The sequence below is a fragment of the Ammodytes marinus genome (assembly GCF_949987685.1).
Source record: "Ammodytes marinus genome assembly, chromosome: 8".
NCBI lineage: Eukaryota > Metazoa > Chordata > Actinopteri > Uranoscopiformes > Ammodytidae > Ammodytes > Ammodytes marinus.
The window spans coordinates 12,151,040-12,171,909 of record NC_137212.1 but is presented as its reverse complement, the minus strand read 5'-3'; the positions used below and the strand labels follow the sequence as shown (position 1 = coordinate 12,171,909).

Sequence of the window (20,870 nt, the reverse complement as noted above, 5' to 3'; positions counted from 1 at the left end):
TGTCTCTTGCCCTCTTGAAACCTCCTGTCCTCACTTGCCCGTACATTTCCCCGCATGGATCATGACTGTGAGGGATTTGGTCCGGGAGACTTCAGTGGGATTACCATGATATCATATAACCACCCTCACACGTGTCGGTGTCAGTCAGTTAGCCCAGTGTGGCCCAGTCAGGGTGATTTCTCCGGTTGATTTCTTTTAGGCTGGAAGGATTTTCCTCTTTGGAGGGGTTGGATGCTCGTTTGTTTCCATGCCTCCACCACATTTTCCTAATCCCTCCACTGCATACTGGAATGACTTTGATCCTCTCAGCCATCTTCCTTTTGTAGCTCCTGACAGCCACAAGCCCGCGTTACGAAGATTAATTAAGCGCCCGTCATTAGACAAAGCCACATAAAAGTGCCACCAATTAGTTTGGGTTCCCTTTGAGGCCAGTGTTGATAAGATTCTCTGTTATGGAAATCAGGTCATGTAATTTACGGTTGCCCAATCATCCAGCGCAGTGGTTTAGGATGTAGGACATTTGTTTGGATTCTTTCTCACTTGGAGAAAGATGAGACTTTGTGTCTCTTTATAATCCTCGCGATGTGAACTGGATCTGTTGTTCTTCCAACTTTTTTTTTATATACTTTTGATCTATTTTTTATCTTCAGGTTTAATCCACAGTGAGTGACTTTGGTTGCGCGAAGGCCACTGAAGCTTTGGGCTTAATGAGATTGTGTGGAGATGTCAACTGAATAGTTTCTCTCATCAGGACAGTGTCAAAAATACTTCAGTAACTAATGTGCTGCATCCTCATGCATGCAAACAGCTCTGCCACTAGCTCCTGATTTCCCATTTCAAAATGTAAAGGAATACAATTTGTTTTGCACTATACAGGAAATTCTGCGGCACGTATCAATTTGATTTATTTTCTCTTTGTTTTTTAACTTCCACACTATATCATTTAGGTTTCAATGTTAATCTAAAAATGGTTTGGAACCCTTTTCTCACCTGTGTTCTGATCTGATGGTGAAGGTTCTTTCTTGTGAGATCTGAAAAGTCAATATCCAGCTATGTCAACGTATTTAACTCTACCCTTGATGCTTGGCATTAATGCCATTGCCTGCACTTTACGATCTGCAAAATGCATGAGGAAAAAGAAAAGTATAAAGCAGTGCTGTGTGCTTTTCTATAGACTCTTGGCTGGGGCTCTGTTCTCTTGCTCTGTCACTGCCTTTTAAGTGAGAAGAATGCCTCAGCCTTTCTTCAGACAGATTCAGTCAGGTTCAGTGTCACACAGGTTGCTTTAAATACAGCAGTGTAAGTCGGGGCAGCCTTGAGAGGAAAAAGCCTCATACTGAACTGAACCCAGAATAAGAACTGTTTTTCACTGCTGCACACAGAATGAGCGATTGGTTTTTATGGCCTCCAACAGCTTCATAAATGAAGGGGGGCTGATGAACGTAATGCTGGTATGATATAATGACGGCAGTGTTGTGCCTAATGACTCCCGAACTTAAAGCCTCTCTCTGCATCTCTTTGCCTGTCTCACTGTTGTACACAGCTTGCTCCTCAGACATACAGTATATTTCCCACTCTCCTTCTTCCGTCAGTCACTATAGAGTAGACTAAGTGCTGGGCTGCACATTAGCTGCATTAGGGGCCACTCACACTAGGGCCGCGGCCCCGTGCCCGAGCTCATTTGCATACTAAAGTCTAGAACGTTTGGCTAGTGTGACCACGCCATCCGTATTCCAGCACGGAACAGCCCCTTGGCCACGGCACACTTGGGAGAGGTGTGCCGTCGCATGCCAATGAGATGACACGCGCACACGCACGGATACGCAACCTGAGCTGGCTGACGTAGTCCATTCGCGACCCTTCTTCCCCACAATAATTGTAAACAATGGCGGCAAGAGGTTCACGAGTGGGTTCCGGTGCGATCGCGAAGTGGAGAGTTTGCTAGAAATTTGGACCGGCGACAGTATTCAGTCGCAGCCATGGTCGCAGCGAAGACCCACAAAAATTCGGAGGTGTTTGGGGCAATCCGCGACTACTGTGTTCTCCATTGTTGTTCTACTAATTCCAGCAGCGAGTACGCTTGGTGATGACATATGTATCGTATTACGACGTGATGGCGTATGTATGATGGCGCGGCCTTTGGGAGCAGTGTGACCACGGACCAGGTGGAGTGGGGGAGTGGGGGAGGGGAGGGGGGATCTTCCTGCAGCACGGAACAGGCAAACTTGCCTAGTGTGAAGAAATATCGCCTCTATGTGGCGTGACCTTGCTTGCCACCAGTAATGTCAGGGCTTTATTAACCTCACCTGATCAGTCACACAAACGCACGCACGCACGCACACACACGCACACACACAGGCACATGATTGATTACCCTGGTGGGCCAGCTCTTCATAGGGGATGACATTTCAATGTATAGTAACGCAGATCATCAGACTAACTATAACAATTAAGTGGCCAGCTCTTTACTATGATAACACGCCATATTAATATGGGCAGCTTGCCCATAAATTGAGATCATTACAGTGAAGTAGATGCTGAGGTGATGATGATGGTAAACACTGCAGTTATAGTGCTGCAATTGATTTCACACTGGTGTTAGTTGATATGACTGGTACTCGACTAATTGTATTTTTTTGGACTAAATGCCTCAGGCTCAAACTAATCTGTCTGCTGCAAGATTTGTCACCTTATGTTGCTGATGTGTTAGTAATGAGCCCATTTGTAGCAACAGGACATGTTTTGAGAAAAAAGTTTTTTCGGAGGTGTTGTTTCAGAGTTGCCATCATGTGTTTTTAACTGTAGATTCAAGGAAATGTTTACTGTTCCACGTTAAACGTTTTTGTCGATTTCACATCCGTTAAGGGACGGATCAGTGTCGCAGCACCCTCTGACCAACAGCTCGGGTGTGCCTTTTTCGTCACCTGATTCCAGGTGGTTTGGTTTGTCTAAATGTAAAAACAATCCCATACATGTTCCACCTGTGATATCAAGATTAATTAGACACAGGATGTTTCAGGATGTTACAAACACTTTCACAGAGTGGTGATAAAAACCATCTGTCTTGCCCATGGTGATTAACTTGCCCTAGATTCTCCAATTTTTTATGGCTTAATCACATCAACCATAAATGCCTCTTTGCCGCTAGCCAACTGGCTTCTAAATCCTTGTTCGTGCTTTCTGGAAATTTACCCTTTTTTTACCGATTTTTCTAGCCGCGAAGATTATCAAACATGTGAGCAGGAAACGATAATGCACACTCTAGAGCTTAATGCCTTCCAAGCCCGGAGAGAGCGCCGCTGGTGTTGCCTGTCTCTCTGCCTCTCTGTGTGGAAGAGGGGATATATAGCAGAGACCTTATCGCTGAGTTTATTCTGTTGGATCAAATCGGAGTCAATATAACTAGCCTGCGTGTAACTGATATTAGACTTTGTGAAAGGGAAAAGTAGGATTCATGTGTATTCGGTCACCTTGTCCTTTATCGTCTTTCGTCCCTTTTTTTTGGTTGTTGCTAAGCAAAGCAAGGAGAACTACAATGACCAAGGTGAAGAATGCTGCTTTTAGCCCCCGTTGTGGCGAATTGCTCCACATTAGCCACTCTGCAGCCTTCAGAGAAGGACTATGAAAGTGTAACACACAGCACACTGGGGAGAAGGGCTCCTCCAGCAAATAACTAGACATATAATCCATGCCAGTGTTAGCACGGAGCCAGTCAATGTGTAGCAAGGGGACTTTTTAAAGCAAGAATGACAGATTGTGATGCTTTAGTTTCTACTAAGGTTTAACTCCGTTTGAAGTATATGCACAAGCGCTCTGACGGGATAGACTTTTTCTTCCTGCTGTTATCACTCAACATATCATCGCGGTAATGTGGTTATCTTTGACATTTTCATTATGTTCATTAACATGACTCAAAACTGCTTGCTTTATCATCTTTAAATATTACAAGTATGAAGCCTAGGAATAGGCCAATTATTATTACAAAAAAAATTGTAATTCAGTCCATCATTTGTAATGTTTCAACTTGCATGATAGGGCGCAGTTGAAACAGAGAGTGAATTAGCCTTACAAATACTTAAAATATAGGCTAATGAAAGCCATGAACGGAAGGCAGTAGATGACAGATACTATTTTTAAATGTGTGCATTTCATACAAACCATTTACAAAATGTATCATTTAGGGCTGCAACTAACAATTATTTTGATAATCGATTAATCTGTCTATTATTTTTTCGATTAATCGATTCGTGTTTTGGCCCGTAAAATGTCAGAAAATGGTGAAAAATGTTGATCAATTTTCCAAAGCCCATGTTGACTTCCTCAAATGTATTTTTATGTCCAAAACACACTGATATTTCAATTTACTGTCATAATAGGATAAAAGAAACCAGAAAATATTCACATTTGAGAAGCTGAAATCAGAGAATTGAGATTTTTTTTTTATTACTCGAAACGATTAATCGATTATCAAAATAGTTGGCGATTATTTTAATAATCGATTAATAATCGATTCGTTGATTAATCGTTGCAGCTCTATTATCATTCATTAGCAAAGAAACAAAAACAACGATGATCGTGATTATAAACACCACACCGGAGTCATGTAATATAAACGTGCTTTGGCGTTATTGTGATTATTTTAATTTTATTATTTTTTTTATATTTAAATCGACCAATTTTAATTAATAATTGTTACATACTACTTTATTACTTTATTTGTGGAATTTTACTCTTTATAGAACACAAACACAGAAACAGAGACAAAACAAAACAAACAACCAACATGGATCCGCTCTATGTACAATTATCGTACCAGAAGGGAAGTGAAGGCCACCACCTCCGACTGCAAAGAGCCAACATTGAGCCGCTCAGATGGGGTCCCAAATATAGCAATCAAGGAGGGTATTGCAATTCTTGTCACAGTCCTAATATGCACACTCACAAATGCTGCAGTACACTTGGGCCTCCTCCTCGGATGGCTTCATAACTCAAGAGTCACTCTTCTGCTTCTCTTGTCTCTCTTGTTAATGCTTACCTTTTTTTCTGCATGGCTATTTCTGTTTAACATTTTTTTTTTATCTTAACCTTTGGTGTTGATCAGGAAGGGAGCTTGTTAAGTGCACACGAGGAAGAGAATCAGTGCTCATCAACATCTACCCTGCATCTCCGACCGAATTATTTGCAGAAAATAACTCGCACGCAGCTCTATAATGGGGAAAACAACACTTGTGGCTCCTACATTAGCATAAAGCCCACAGCTGTTGATGACAGATTAGAGTTAATCAGAGGGCCCTACCCCGAGATATCACCTCAATAAATCTCCCGATGAAACACATTTTCCATTTTTTTTTCTGGCCTCTCTTTATCCTTATTGATAAAGTAGGTAGATTAAAGAGATTCACCTCTTTTTCGATGTTCATTTCTTTGCTTTCCCAAAAGTAAAACATGTCACCAAGGCACTGCATTGTCTTTACAAGCCCTTGCTCGACTTTCTGAAATTCCAGTCAAGGAGCCATGCATTGTTATTATGAAAGTTATTGATTATAACAATTTTTATAAAAATGTACTTATTGTAATTGGCAGAATTATTCAATTAGTCTTTTACACTTTAGTTTTCCTCAAAACATTCCAGCCCATGAGTCCATGTTGTAATTGCTGCACAATGGCATCAAATGGAAATAGTCTTGAAGTCATAGTCATTTACAAACTTTTCCATAATTCAGCCTGGCATCTGTGTTGTCTTTGGGAGCTATGCGATCTAGGATTTAATAAAAAGCTCAGTCGGTTGAACAAAGCTTTCCGTTGCTCAGCAAGAGTTTGCACTGGCTCGTCTACTCCTTTTTGTTTAGTTTTGGGTTTCTATCCTTTTGTTCTTTGTCTGCAAAGCCCTGTCATTTTCAGTCCCGGTCTTTAACATGAACCTGAATTTTATGGAAGTCTTTCCGAAACTAAGGGGGGACATTCTGTTCCACCTCGATGTATTTGCGTGAGTCAACATTGTCAGTCTTGACGGATGAAAGCCTACAACAGTAAAGTGCAGGCATTAATTGAAGTTCCTTCTCATACACTCCCTCGGCCTTTACCCCCCCTCTTTTTCTCTGAAGCAAACATGCCTGTTTTGTTGGCTGATGTCTTTCTGAGTTATACGGACAGATCATCCTGATTCTGGTGCTCTGTGTTATGCTTACTTCAGCTTTTACTCATGGCCGTTTCCCTTAGCAAAGTGATAGGAGAAGACTGCGATTGTGCGGTGTTTCTGATGATTCCTGAATAAATGATCTGTCAAGGAAAAAACAAGCGTGTTGCCACTGCTGTCACAGCGGTGTTAGCATTTGAGAGTGAATTATGCCCAGTTTTACACTCGCCCTGTTTATTGAGGCACAGCAGCCTGTTGTGTGTGTGTGTGTGTGTGTGTGTGTGTGTGTGTGTGAGGTTCTTTGAGTCTCCATTCACAAAGAGAAGAGTCATTTATTCGTCTCTTTTGTTAAGAAACTTTGAAGAACTGTAAAATGAGTTGCTCCATTTTATCATTCTATAATACACCATTGTACATTTTCCATTTCCATTTAGTTTAATGTGTGTGTCTGACCTTCCTAACATTCCTCTGTAGAAACTCCAGAGCCAAATAAATCAGGATGAAATGTTGCATAGACTTTCCTGAAGCTCTCTCTTTTTTTTTAAGGCACCAGAAAACAAAGCCGCTAAGCCATTAAAGATGTCTTCCTCTGCTTGTCATTGAGTGGAAGACGAAATGGGAGGCATGGTGTAGTAATGTGCAATAATCACTGGTTCCCCCTCGTATTGATCTGACTTTGAGTCTCCCTCCCTACATATTTCCTGTCCTGGAATAGAATATTATACTATGTTACGGATTGGTTAGTCTACAGCCATCACACGAATACTGACTCACTGCTACAGTATTACATATTCACTTGTATTTATGCCCTCTGTGCTCTGAATAAGAAAACGCCCTACCACCTTTAACTGTTAGTAAAACTTTCATATTTTGAGAGATATGTTGTGTATTTGCTCTCTGGACAAAACCTTAATAAGAAAATCTAAATTGTGCCGAATAAAACTAGCGTACTGCCAAACGTTGCTTAGCTTAGCTTACCACAAAGACTGTAAATGGATATAACGCCTAGCATGGCTCTGTCATACAATAACAAAAACTGCCTACCAGCACCTGTACAGATAACTTATTAATTATGTCCTTTGTGTTATCCTACCAACAAAGAAATAATAGAACAAGGGAAATACAGGGAAAAACTAGTTATACCCTGTTTCCAGTCTCTGTGCTAAGCTGAGGTAACTTTCTGCAGTCCACAGCTTTATGTGGAACCGACATATATGAAAGTGGTATCAAAGGTTTTTATCACTCTGCTGTTCTACCATAGACTGTATATAAAAGAGGTATCTACTAACACATGCTACTGATGTGACTGTTGAGGTGCTCCATACAACACATACATCGACCACTTTGGTGTGTTTGCATTGTTGCTGTGTGTAATCCGTGTCCCTTTTTGTTCTGTGTTCATCAGAAAGCCCTTCCTCCCCTTTTCCCACTACTCAACAAGGAGGTCTGTTTGCTCCACAAAGGCCGCTATTCACTCCACTATATTCTTCATCCATTACCACTTGCTTATTCATAATTCGTAATCCTCCTCTTGACAATGCTCAATTCAGCCAGTTAGATAACAAGCCTGTTGCTGTCTGAAGGAGTAGTCTGCATTGACCGGGCATAAGCACTGGCTTTGGTTCATGATTGTTACCTGACTATGTAGTAGACTGGCTTGTTTTCCTCATTAGACCTCGGCTTTAGAACACATTGCAGCTCAATTGCTGATTTTTTTTTTTGCTTCTTCACAGAGGTAGATCGCCCAAATGACCCAGCTAGACCTAGAATAAACCACTGATCAGCCTATTGGGTAGTAATGTAGAAAGAGATAGTGCGAAAGAAAGGACCAAGTGAGACCAATTGACAGGCAGAGACAAAGGTGATGTAAAGGTGAGAACTAAGATGGGGACGAGGTAAAGGGATACTTCAACTATTCTGCTGTGAGGTCTGTGGCTCTTTTCTTCCTACATTGTCTTGCCTCGTCCCGTCTCTTGGCCCGCAGCCACGGGCGTCTCCAGTGTCACATACAGTATACTTTGTTATTTAAGCCAAGGACTAGTCCCTTCTGTCCTACCTGCACCTTTTTAATGAGGAAACCAGAGTTCTGACATCCACAGTTTCCCACAAAGGTGGAACAGAAATCTCCCATTTCCCTCCTAAAGAAAGATTGACCTAATCTCAACTACCTAATAAATATACAGCTTCTTCTCACTCCGAATCATCATGTGATAGACCAACACAAAGTGATGCATCATTGTGAAGTTGATGGGAAGATGGATGGAGCCAAATACAGGATGGAAAACCTGATAGAGTCTGCAAAAGACTTGAGACTGGGGTGGAGGTTCACCTTCCAGAGGGACAACTAGCCTAAAAATACAGCCAGATCTACTATGGAATGGTTTAAATCAAAGCATAGTCATGTGTTAGAATGGTCCAGTCAAAGTCCAGACCTCAATACAATTGAGAATCTCTGGAAAGACTTGAAAATTGCTGTTCATAGACGCTCTCCATCCAATCTGATGCTAAATCTGAAGCTCAAGCTATTTTTTAAAGAAGAATGGGCAAAAATGTCAGTCTGTAGATGGGCAAAGCTGGTAGAGACAAACCCAAATAGACTTGGAGCTGTAATTGCAGCGATAGGTGGTTCTACAAAGCATTGACTCAGGGGGCTGAATACTTTTGCACGCCATACTTTTCAGTTTTTTATTTATAAAAAGAAATTAAAACCACGTTTCATTTTCATTCCACTTCACAATTATGCGCCACTGTGTGTTGGTCTATCACATAAAATCCCAATAAAATAAATGTTCCCGTGTGGTTATAACGTGACTAAATGTCGAAAATTTCAAGGGGTATGAATACTTTTGCAAGGCACTGTAGGTGTAGCATTGTGGTTGACATTTCTGGTTTTTAATGAAATATCTCAACAGCTATTGAATGGATTACTGTGATATTTGGTCCAGACATTCATGTTCTCCTTCTATCCCCTTGACTTTGAATATAACACCATATTCAGATTGAACTTTGAATTTCTCCAAGACTTTAATTAATGACCAAAGAAATCCCCCCTTGACGGCGGGCATGGCTGTATATTTGGTTTATGCTACGTTCACTCCATAACGTTTAAACTGTTTGAGTGGACACAAGTCGACCCTCAGACTTGTAAAAACAGTTGGAGTTATAATATCAGTTCTTTCAATTTATTTCTATTTAGTGAGTGATGGACAATGAAGGATTTGGGTAATGCTACTGCTGCTAAATGCTTTTTTTTGTTGCAAAATCACTATTGTAAATAAATGCTTGGCACTATTTGGCCCAGGTTCATTTGTGTCACTATCAAGCATTTCCCCTCTCACTAGTTTGAGCTCCACGTACACAATGATGACAAATACCTCTTCAGACAGTTTGAGTTAGAGGGATTTCATGGGAAGATGAGAGAGAGAGAGATAAATAGAAAGCATGGCGAGAAGGAAGTAATAAGAGAATCTGCCCACGGCTGCTGAGAGAGAGGATTTAGATGAGAGAAAGAGGCAGAGATGGTAGCACCAAAAAAGATATTAAGGAGAGAGAGAGACTGAGTGGGTCCATGGTGTGAAAGAGAGGAGCAGACTGAGGTGAAATAGATTAAAAAAAATAGGGACAGAAGGAGAGCTCTGCTGCACTGGGAAGACAAGATGCTTTCACATCATATAAAATACATACAGCAGTGTGCAGCTGCCAGTGGAAAAGAAGGATGCAATGTGGAACTGGTGTTGTTTGTCCATTCTGGTGCCAAAGAAGCACGCAGACCGTGTACCTTGCATTGGGTAGGGTGTGGTGAGGGGGCCGTTGCAACAAACAATAAAGCAAGTCGGTGTTGGGACGTTGGCGGAAGCAGGAGGGAGGGAGACTATTTATTCCCCCTTCAAGACATGCAGCTGCAGAATCCAACAGCTTGATCCTCATAATCTTCACAAGTGGACCCGTCTGATTTGGTATTTATCTCAGCTGCAGATGTAATGACTCAGTTGTTGTTGCACCTCTACGTACAAAATGCAGAGATGTGGTGTTTTTGTGAGTGTTCATGTCTGTGTGTGCGTTAGTGTGTATGTGTGTGTTTTTGATTGTGTGCCTGTATCTGCATCTCTGCGTGTTGTGTGTGTGTGTGTGTGTTTTGGGATTTGGGAAACGGTTTGCAAATGCATGGTTCAGTGTAACTGGGTGTGGACGTTTTCTCTACAGTCAGGGAAGGAGCTGATTCTAATAAAGGAAATTGATGAGACTTTGAACCTGATGAGGCTCTCCGTCCCACCTGCTGATGTTATCGTCCTAATATAATCATTTGTTTCATTTTCACACTCACTCACTAGATGTGTCAATGGGAATGTTTTATGCCTGTCTTTTTTTTAGCAATCCTCCCACCGTTCTGTGGGGACTTTGTCAGTCTATCTAACTGTATTACATTAGGTCCCTGCGTTTGTGGCTGTCTCTGTCTTTCTAGTAGACTGGCTGCCACATACAGTAAGAGATGCTGCTGAGAACATATGAATTCAGCTGTAGTCTCTGGCCTCCTATATGCAAATATTTGCCAGGCAAATTATGCAAAGGCACCTTTTTTTAGAGGTTGCATTTGAAAGCACAAATCATATCAGTTTGGTATAACTCATAGATAGTATGAGATGGGTATAACTGTACTGCAGGCCTCAGACAGTCAGGGGGACAATTTGTGTTCTACATGATGCCAACTGTATGTAGTCGTTAAGGTCCCACTGCCACACTAGTATTTAGATATGTTTTTACCCGATGTGAACCCAAGTTGAGGTACATTATTGGTTCCACATTTGCTGTTCTACCCTTGTAATCCTTTTGTTTTCAAGATAGGGTCCTTTTCTCTAGTTCACCATTTTGTTGTTGTGTGCACAATGACTAAGACAGGTTTTCTTCACCTGCAATGATTATAGACTAAGGGTGGTGACTCTGTAAACATGTGGTTGTCTGATTGGATACTTTGTTAAACAAACAAGGGAACTTTTTTACACATTATAGGCCTCTATTTTCGGCATACAACCTCCGTCAACAGCCTGTCTGTCCCTGGCCAAACTGCAAATACTGTAGATCAATTTAGGGGATAGCTGGTGAAATAGCAGGATTTAGCAGCTAAACAGCCAATCATTTCTCACAGGAGTTGGTGGTGACAAAAGAAAGAGCTAAAAGAAGAGTGAATGTCATACAAATGTTACTGTTATCAGGTTGCCACAATTAAACCCATAATTATTGCCAATGTTGCTGGGTGTGTAAGGGGCTAACTGTTTGCTATGTCAGTTCTGTGTTTACCATTGGTTTCTACGGCCAAAGAAAACAGTTTGAATTTAGACAGTTTTCAAATGTAAATTCCCCTGTCCCGCATGTCACCGGTGGACCTGCTGCTTAACAGCCTAGTCCTCTGCTCAGCTGGACGTGTTGTCTTAGTGCGCTGTTTTGTAGTACTCTCTGGTCAACAACCTGTAACGTGGAAGCTGAAAAAGTGGTTTGTTTGTTTGTGTAGCTGCAGACACAAACCCATCCGACTAGCCTGATCTGTGAAGTGAAGCTTTAATAGTCCTAGATGTAGGAATCATTTATCATGTGCAACCAAGTAGCAGATGCATGCAAAACAATCTGAATACGTGCTCAGTATTGGGGCCCATAAATTGAAGCATTGTGGAAGTGTTGAAACCAAGCTGCTACCAGTGTGTGTGTGTGTGTGTGTGTGTGTGTGTGTGTGTTGCCCTCAGCGATGAATGCAGGACTCATTAGAATTGCTGTCATGTCGCAGCACTGCCTGCAGCATTTGATCAGAAGCACAGTGGAGCGACCAGGCAGATAAGAGCAGAACTCAAGATTAAAAAGTCAAAAATATCTTGCTCGGTTTCCTCTTGAACTTTTTGCGATGCTTGAAAATGTTCTCCAGAAGGGAAGAGCAGTGTGGAACCAGATTAAGTTGTCACAACCTCTTTGTAAGTACTGAAGGGGGATCCTTTTGATAGTAATGATGCCTGAAGTCGTATAAGGTTACTTAATAAGGCTGAGTAAAAGAAAATGCTAATATTGTCATTTAGGTTTGATTTTTTTCGGTGAATTTGTTTGCAAGCGGTTGCCTATTTCACACATCCAGCAGACACAGAGCAACATGAGTTGACGTATTAAGCCATGTTCGTTTACAGAAAATTCTTCTTTCCTGCTAATGAAAGATTTGAGTGCTGTCTTCCAAATCATTAAGTGTTGAGCCCAAAGCCGCTTCAAACTCAAACAACGTATGCGCAGCCATCTTTGTTGTTTACCATCACGGCTTCACCAGCGCATGCTGTCGTCATCCGTTTACGTCCGCCCATATCAGATAAAAGGATTTGATTGGCAACTCCAAATTTTCCGACATAGTTAATGAGCTTCAATGGATTGTGTCCAGACCAACAGGCTGAGCAAATTTAAATTTGAGAAGCAGCAGCAGTGATGTTTTTATGTGACAGGTGTTAATTGGGCCAACAGAGCATGTCAAGATGTCATTCATGGCATCAGTCCTAGTGGTGATATCATGGTTCTATTTGAATTTTGCCTTTGCCTTGACCTTTTGTGTGTGGGACTGTCTGTGCCTTCACATTTTTTTACCATGTTAACAAAACACCTAAACCAGGTATGAGGATGAAAAATGAAATCCATGTTTGAGAGGATATGCGACTAGCTTTAATGTTTTTGTCTGGTTTGCTTTCATTCAAAGAGATTCAACTTTTGCTAATGCTTTTGATTCATAAAAAGTAACAAAAAAAAAACTTACTCCTGGATGAATGTTGTAATACTTAACGTGCGCGTGCGCGCGCGTGTGTGTGTGTGTGTGTGTGAGTGATCCCTGGAAGGTGCCCCACTTTCTGGCTCCTGTGACGCTCCATGCCTCAGTGATCACATGGCTGTTGCTTGTGGGACTAGCATTCTCTCTGGGCTGCTGTCATTATTATTCCCGGCCCGGAAAATGTTTTTTCACAAACCGTCCCTCGACAGCTGAGCACGGTGTGGGGTTTCACTGGTTACAGAATCACTTACTCCTGTTTAAACTATTGGCACTGCTGCTCTTGCTGATATACAGACAGACGGACAGACCATTTGGAATATGAGAATATAAAGGGATCAGTGATGGATGAATGAGGTGTCAAGAAGGGTGAGGTTCATTTGAGCCTGGACGAAAACAACTGCAGTTGTTTTGAAAATGCAACTTTGCCATGATGTAACAGGATCTACCCTAGAAGAAATATATGCTGTGCATTACTTTCCTTTAGACCGCTGCATTAAGGGCGACTGTGTCATTACTGTGGGACTACAGTAAAGCTATTTTTGGTGTGCTGTTGATGACCTCAGCAATAGACGTACAAGGTCATTCTACACAGGGGGTGAATTCACTAGACTGGCTGTTTAGTCAACAAAGTCAAAATTAAGACCCATCATGCCATGAAGACCTTGAGGACTGTTCCTTTAATTCACACGTAAGCGAGTGTTGCTGAAATGTTTCACAACACTGCACTTACATGTGTTGAGCTGACCTGTGTGTGTTTATGCTCAAATTGAACGAGTGTGGACAATGTGTGGCCTCTGGTCTAAGCAGGGCAGGATAAGCTTTGTCAATATCATGGTGTGAGGCAAAGCGGCATGACATTTAAATCCGTCCAGGGTAGAAGGATGATTTTGTTTGTGTCCATCTCTGTGTGTGTGATGGGGCAGTGGGGGTAAGTGGGTGGAGAGGGGGTGCCGAAATGTTAGAAATGACATTACTCCTTACACTGTTTCACTTTGAAAAGGTGACTCTCTCCCTCTCCTTCTCTCCCCATCTCTCTCTCTTTCTTTCTGCCTATCTCTCTCTCTCTCTCTCTCTTCCTATCAGATAAGTTATTCGGAAAGCGGCTGCTGCAGGCTGGGAGACACATCATGTCTCATAAGTCTTGGATGAAGACGGTGCCCACAGAGAACTGTGATGTCCTCATGACATTTGCAGGTCAGACACTCACACACGCTCATGTGTTTATATTTCTAGACTTGTGAGGACTCAAATTGACATGATGTCAGTTTTAACCTTTATCCTTCACTCTCAACCTTTACCCGTCACTATAACAGTAAGCCAACGGTCAATCCTTCCCCTTAAACCTAGGTGCCACTATTATTGTAATTTGGAGAATGTATTAAACTACGCATTTTTTTTTTAATTGCCCAGAAACGATGTCAAACACAGTTTACCAGCGACCAATGCAATATGCAAAACAAAATGATAGCTCAAAACCTATAAATATATTCATTTCACTAGCCTAGGTGACAAGAAAAAGGCAAAAAAAAAATCCTCACATTTGAGAGGCCAGAACCAGGAATTGTTTGCCATTCTTTCTTGATAAGTGACTTAAATCATTTATCAACAATGAAAAATACTTGCCAAATCATGTTTTGTCTAATCAGCTAATTGTTTCTTCTCCGCTTAAACACTACACCATGTTTAAACTCTCACATGACCCTTTGAGGAGGTGTCCTCACTCTTAAGGTCTAAACATTGGCCCTCACACATATAGAAGTACACACAGACACATTTGCTTGCTCCAATTAAACACAAATGTTCCATATGAGACAACTATTCAGTGACTGATGCCCTACAAAAATGTAAGATGTTATCTCGTTAAATTTAACAGTTCAATCCCGAATTTGTGTTCCTAAATATAAAGCTGTATATTTACCATCTCTTCCTCCACGAATGTGGAAAGGCTATGCTATTTCATTCTTTTAATGTTTCTTATTCATTTTAGATGATTATGTCTCTTTTAAGGAGCAAACAATCCTAACCCTACAACTGAACAGCATGGAATAGTATACTAACTGCAACAGTAGAAATTAATACAGTATATCCTGTTGATAATAAAGATGAGGCTCCTGGCAATTATGTTGATGATACTCATCTTGTGAATTGGCGAAGAAAGCAGAGAAGATGAATCACTGTGTTTGTTAGTACGACAAGTGTTTGTTAGTACGACACTTCACCTCCAGCTGCTGCTCAGGAATAAATAGTACAAGACTGTGGGAGTACTCTGCAGCTCCTGTGTACATTGATGCGTGGGTATGTTATTTAATTGTTTTTATTTTTTCATTCCCTGCCGCAGACGCTACAGATGACCACACGTTGCTATGGCTACTGAACCACATCCGGCTGGGAATCCCGGAGCTCATCATCCAAATACGACATCATAAGCACACAAGAGTCTACGCATTCTTCGTCACTGCTACGTATGAAAAGTAAGGACGCTGTCTTTTGTTAGCAATGATGCATTCATTTATATTCTTTTGTATGGGCTTTATCTTGACAGTATGGCTGCAACAAAATTACATTTCTCAATTAATGTACTCAATTGTTTTGTCTACAATCTGCCAGAAATTAATGAAAGTCCAGTTTGTGCTATGCTTTACGCTGAGCTAATCTTACCCCCTATATATGTGACAGTGGTATATCAATGCACTTTAACTCTTGGCAAAAAAGTTAATGATCCTATTTGATTCGCTTTGATTGAGATTTATAAACAATTAAAAATTATTTTGGTCACTCTACACTGTTAGGTTTAGCTTTAAACGTTTAAAACCTTGCTGAACATCAAAGGTGCAGTCAGGGATTCAAGAGAAAGCTTGTTGATATTTGAACTTACCAACAAAGCAAATACACCCCAGTTTTGAGGTCCTTCAGAGGGGCCGCCCCCAGACTTGCCTCTGCAGCAGTCTCAGTCCGACTCCCTTCTCATTCACGTAGCCAAGGCTGTGTATCACCAGACTTTTCTCTTCAGCAAACACGCAGTACCGACAGTTAGGATATATTCACTGGTGCTGTCCCCAGCCAATTTGACCGACTGAAAAATTAAATAAATAACCCACAATGTGATTTTTGAGCCGTTAACAGCTGAGGTGGTGCTGTCAATGCTGTTTCTAATAATCACCTTGGGTTAATGAATCATCCTGTCGTCCTGGACAGAATGCAGAAAGGAAGCTGCAGCAGTAACAAAGACAGAGAATGAACAAACAGCCACATGAATTATACAGTACATATCACTGCTTCTGCTAGTTTGAGGTTGAGTTATTTTTAAACACCACTACTGGAACCGGGATGTTAAAAAAGAAAATTCCAACAGTTCTGTGTACCTTTTTTCTTGACTATATTTAGCTGCAGCTGTAGTAGGCATAGGAGCTTAGCTCACACACACACACACACACACACACACACACACACACACACACACACAGTGAATCACGGCAGGATGCCTGGTGTATCAGCACCGCTGCTCTGCTACTCACTGCTGTGCTGCAGGTTATTTAAAGTTTTGCAGAGGGGACGTTCATAGTCCGCTTAAATGGTGTGGATTGTATTTGCCTCTAATTACATTGCTCAGACACAGTAACTCGTTTTGAATGAATCCCCTTGGGGAACTGAGGATGAGCCCAGGGTCATTTTAATATCAACACTTGACTTTGGTGTATAAATACATGGAAATCCAATCCAGGTGATCAGAGTGGCACTCGCTGTTCCATACTGGGTTTCACCTCTTGACAGTGGTTGAGTCTTCTCTGCTGACTGTGCATTCAACAACGGGCCTCTCGGGGGGGGGGGGGGGGAAACCCAAATGAAAGTCTGGACCAATCCTTCTACCCACGGATGGATTGGAATAGACAGATGGCCAGAAGGAACAAAGACACAAAGAGAGTGAGACAGACAGGCTGATGCAAAGAGGGAAAGAGAAAGAGAGAAAAAGAGAACAGGGGACGCATGAAGGCAAAGAGAAAAGGTGAAGGGAGGATGCTGTGGTAGGAGGATGGCGAGAGAGAAAGCTTTCTGAAAGTGTGCCAGTGGGTTTTAGATGAAGGCAACAAGGAAAGTGATTCCTGTGTGACATGAAGCACACTCTCCTCTCTCTCCCTCTTTCTACACTCAACATACACACCTGCCTCCAGATAGGTTGACCTACATTTCACGTGATCCAAAAGATAACCCAGAAAGTCTTCCATCCTCTCCAACAAGCCTTGAAGAGCCATTTCCTTTTGCATACTTAACTAGCAGGAATGGTCCTTTTATATCCTTCTTTAAGCTGTGTGAGGACAACACCGGCTGAGGGCTCCAGGTGTCTTTGCTATCATATGCCGGCTTGTTTTATATTATCCTATCAACTGGAAGGGCATTGCTCTCTTTTAGATCGGGAACAGTTGTTACTGTAGAAATTCTGGGTATGAGATCAGCATTGAAGCAGCTGTGGTCACAGCTTTAGTGCCATTGTCTGTGTTATTTTCAGAAAGCCTCCATGTTACATTGATTAAAATACTCAGTGTGACTTGCAATAAATGCCCCTCCCTTCTTCCTAGTTGACATGCAATCCATTACTCAATCCTCAGCTCTGACAGGGCAATATACAGTATGTTGTCCGGTTTCTACATTACGTCTGATGGGTAGTTGCTATATTAGCATAAACCTTATGTGCATCTCTCTCTCTCTCTCTCTCGCTCTCTCTCGCTCTCGCTCTCTCTCTCTCTCTCTCTCTCTCTCTCTCTCTCTCTCTCTCTCTCTCTCTCTCTCATATTATTCTGCTCTTTTACAATGTAAGCTGTGTCCACACCGTCCCCTTGATTTTAAGACTCCATGCATTTCGAATCAGAGTGTAAAAGGCGATAAAGTTTTCTGCTCAATAAGAAAGGGAGAATCTCATTTAGATTCCTGGCAGCAGCAGGAGGTGCACACACCTCTGAAAGGCCTTCCAGTTATTGGCTCAGATTACTTAACACTTGGTTTAAATAAATACAGCCCTTTTCTGGGCAAGGACCTTTATTGTGATTGTGTCGCACACTAAGCAATATTCAGCCTTCGATACAGAAGCTCACATTTCTGCTGTAATCCATCATGGTGCCGAACATACATCACTGCAATGCTCCTCAAAGTGCCCCGAGCCACATGATGGATGGATGTACAGGCCCACTTAGGCAATGTATGGCTGTATGTGTAAAATATATACGGTACATGTACTGTACATATGAGAGAGAGAAAGGTGAGCTGTCAGGAAAAGAGGGCATGCAGCCGCATTTTTACTGTGATTTCAGCACAAAGCAACTGGGAAGGATTGAAAGGGGAGGAGAAAGGGAGATAAAAGGATGAAGAGTGAAGGGGAGGATGGAGAGAGGAGGAGGAGGAGGAGGAGACACAGATGAGGGGGCTGATGGGAAATGAGATGCTGATAGAGAGGGTGATGAGGTTAAGGCATAGGATGAGAGTTTAGATGTCTTGACTTTAACACAAGGACAATCCAGCTCTGCTCATTTAGTTGTCCTTGCAGTTTCTTCAGTCATGGGAAAACTGGCCGAACAATCTGTGGTCATTTACAGCAAAATGTTTTTCTATGCAGCTGAAATGTGTTGTCAGAATACGACTGCAACTAAGAATTGTTATAGATTCATTAAGAGTTTATTATATGTCCACAGGCCAAAAGGATAACATTTACAATCATTAAAGAAAATGAATCCTCTGATTTGAGTAGTTGGAACTAGAGAATGTTTCAAAAAAAGTAAGGATTGTTTGCCAATTTAAATATTGGGGTGATCCGATTATAACAATTTTTTTTAACATACCAGATTGAGGCCACAGCTTTTTAACACTAACAGAGACTGGATTTGTATTGTTTGTTATTTGTTTGAAAGTCTCTCTTTATTGTCCCACAGTTTGTTGCGAGGCGCTGAGGATATTGGACTAAGGAAACCAGTGAAACCCGAGTTTGGCGGAGGAACACGCAGCTTCTCTTGTGAGGAGGACTACATCTACGAGAACATCGAGACCGAGCTGTGCTTCTTCACTTCACAGGTCAGTGTCACATTATGCAAGTCCACATGCCGTCAAGGCTTGACTCGTCTTTGAACTCTTTTCCTCCTCTCGTTGGCTGCAGGAGAGGCAGAGCATCATTAAATACTGGCTGGAAAATCTACGGGCCAAACATGGGGAGGTGCTTCATAATATCAACTTCCTAGAGGGCCAGCCAATCAGTAAGTTGGCATCCTTATTCTATACTGTGTGCTAAGACATTTATTTGAAAATAGTTGGAATTAATCCCTCAGGTTTGTTGGGTTTAAACTGATTAGAAACCAATTTTGGATGGATTTGATGGTTTACTGTAATCAATAGTTTGTTTTTGATCTACTATCTACTTTTTCTTATGTCTGGGTTCTCTCTATCAAACCAAGTATGAAGTCATTTCAATGTGATGCTTTGATACTCTGTGCAGTCCCAGAGCTGAGTGCGCGAGGTGTGATCCAGCAGGTGTTTCCTCTCCATGAGCAGAGGATCCTCAGTCAGTTGATGAAGTCTTGGGTCCAGGCTGTTTGTGAGAAACAACCTTTAGGTCAGTGGAGCAAAACTTAAACCTCTAGTACAACCAGTACACAACAAATATTTGTGCCACTAGTGTAAAGCACTTATTCTTCTCAAGGTTCCTTGTTCTTAATTTTGTCAATACCCTTTTTTTTTAACAGATGACATCTGTGACTACTTTGGGGTGAAGATTGCCATGTATTTTGCCTGGCTGGGATTTTATACCACCTCTATGTTATATCCTGCCGTGATCGGCTTCGTGCTGTGGATGCTCACCGAGTCAGATCAGGTGAGTGGAGGTGGAGCTTTGCATGCCTGAAGCAACTCTAGGAACAACACCGACCGTAAAGTGATCATCGCCCGCTGATCGTATGTCTTAAACGCCTGAGTGTTTGATTGGGTTTGGTTTTCAGACGAGCCGGGACATCTGCTGTGTGGTGTTTGCGCTCTTCAACGTGGTGTGGGCCACTCTGTTCCTGGAGCGCTGGAAGAGGAGGGGGGCTGAGCTGGCCTACAAGTGGGGAACACTGGACACACCGTCTGAATCCCTGGAGGAGCCACGGCCTCAGTTTCGGGTGAGAGAAAGAAAAACGAACGCTCTCGACTTCCTGCCATCTTCCTTCCTTCCATCTTCCTGTCTTCTTCTCTTTTTTTTCTTTCAGACCCTTCCATTATGTCATCTTTTCAACCCTTCACACTTAGCACTTATTATTTATTATTGTAATCTACCTTCATTTTCAAGTTATTTCCTGTATTTACATTGTGTACATATTGTAGACTAATGTTCTTACTTGCTTATTTACTTCTTCTTATATTAGGGCTGTCAAGCGATTAAAATTAATCTAATTAATTACAGACTCTGTGATGAATTAATCTAAATTAATCGAATACTTATATGACACTTATGCCTGTTTATAAACAACTGTAGGCTTCTCTCTCTCTCTCTCTCCCAGCCTCTCATAACTTCTGTCTCCTCTAAAAAAAAACAAGTAGGCTAAATGACGACTGTCTATCTCCCACAACAGACAACGCTGCACTGCCACAGGTGTGGTGCGCATAGCCTATGCCGATTCATTCACAGTCCTACTCATAGCCAAAAATATTGACACACACACACACACACACACACACAGAAAGGAGGAAAAAAGACAGGCATATGCTAGGAAGAGTGAGAGGGGGCGGGTGTCCATCGCAGCTAGCAAACAAAAGTGAGACACGGAGGAAGATTGAGAGATACTGTTTTGAACCTAGGCTACATTGTTAATTAGGCACCCACTAAATAAATAATGCACAGACACTGCGGAGAATAACACAAGACGTATTCCTACCTTCATGCTTATTTGCCCGGAGCAGCCCATAACACATCCATAGAGACCTTCTTTCTTTACT

At 41.8% G+C, this 20,870-nt stretch overlaps 1 protein-coding gene across 1 annotated transcript in view; it reads left to right on the top strand.

Annotated features, from left to right (window-relative positions):
- Positions 1-20,870, top strand: part of LOC307254532 (anoctamin-8-like) — a 33,124-nt gene that overhangs the window by 1,683 nt on the left and 10,571 nt on the right. Inside the window, exons 2-8 of the mRNA XM_080032953.1 lie at positions 14,004-14,114; positions 15,259-15,391; positions 18,839-18,977; positions 19,060-19,156; positions 19,396-19,512; positions 19,643-19,770; positions 19,895-20,056. Of these exons, the coding sequence (XP_079889079.1) occupies positions 14,004-14,114; positions 15,259-15,391; positions 18,839-18,977; positions 19,060-19,156; positions 19,396-19,512; positions 19,643-19,770; positions 19,895-20,056 (887 nt within the window). The remainder of the gene's footprint in view (positions 1-14,003; positions 14,115-15,258; positions 15,392-18,838; positions 18,978-19,059; positions 19,157-19,395; positions 19,513-19,642; positions 19,771-19,894; positions 20,057-20,870) is intronic.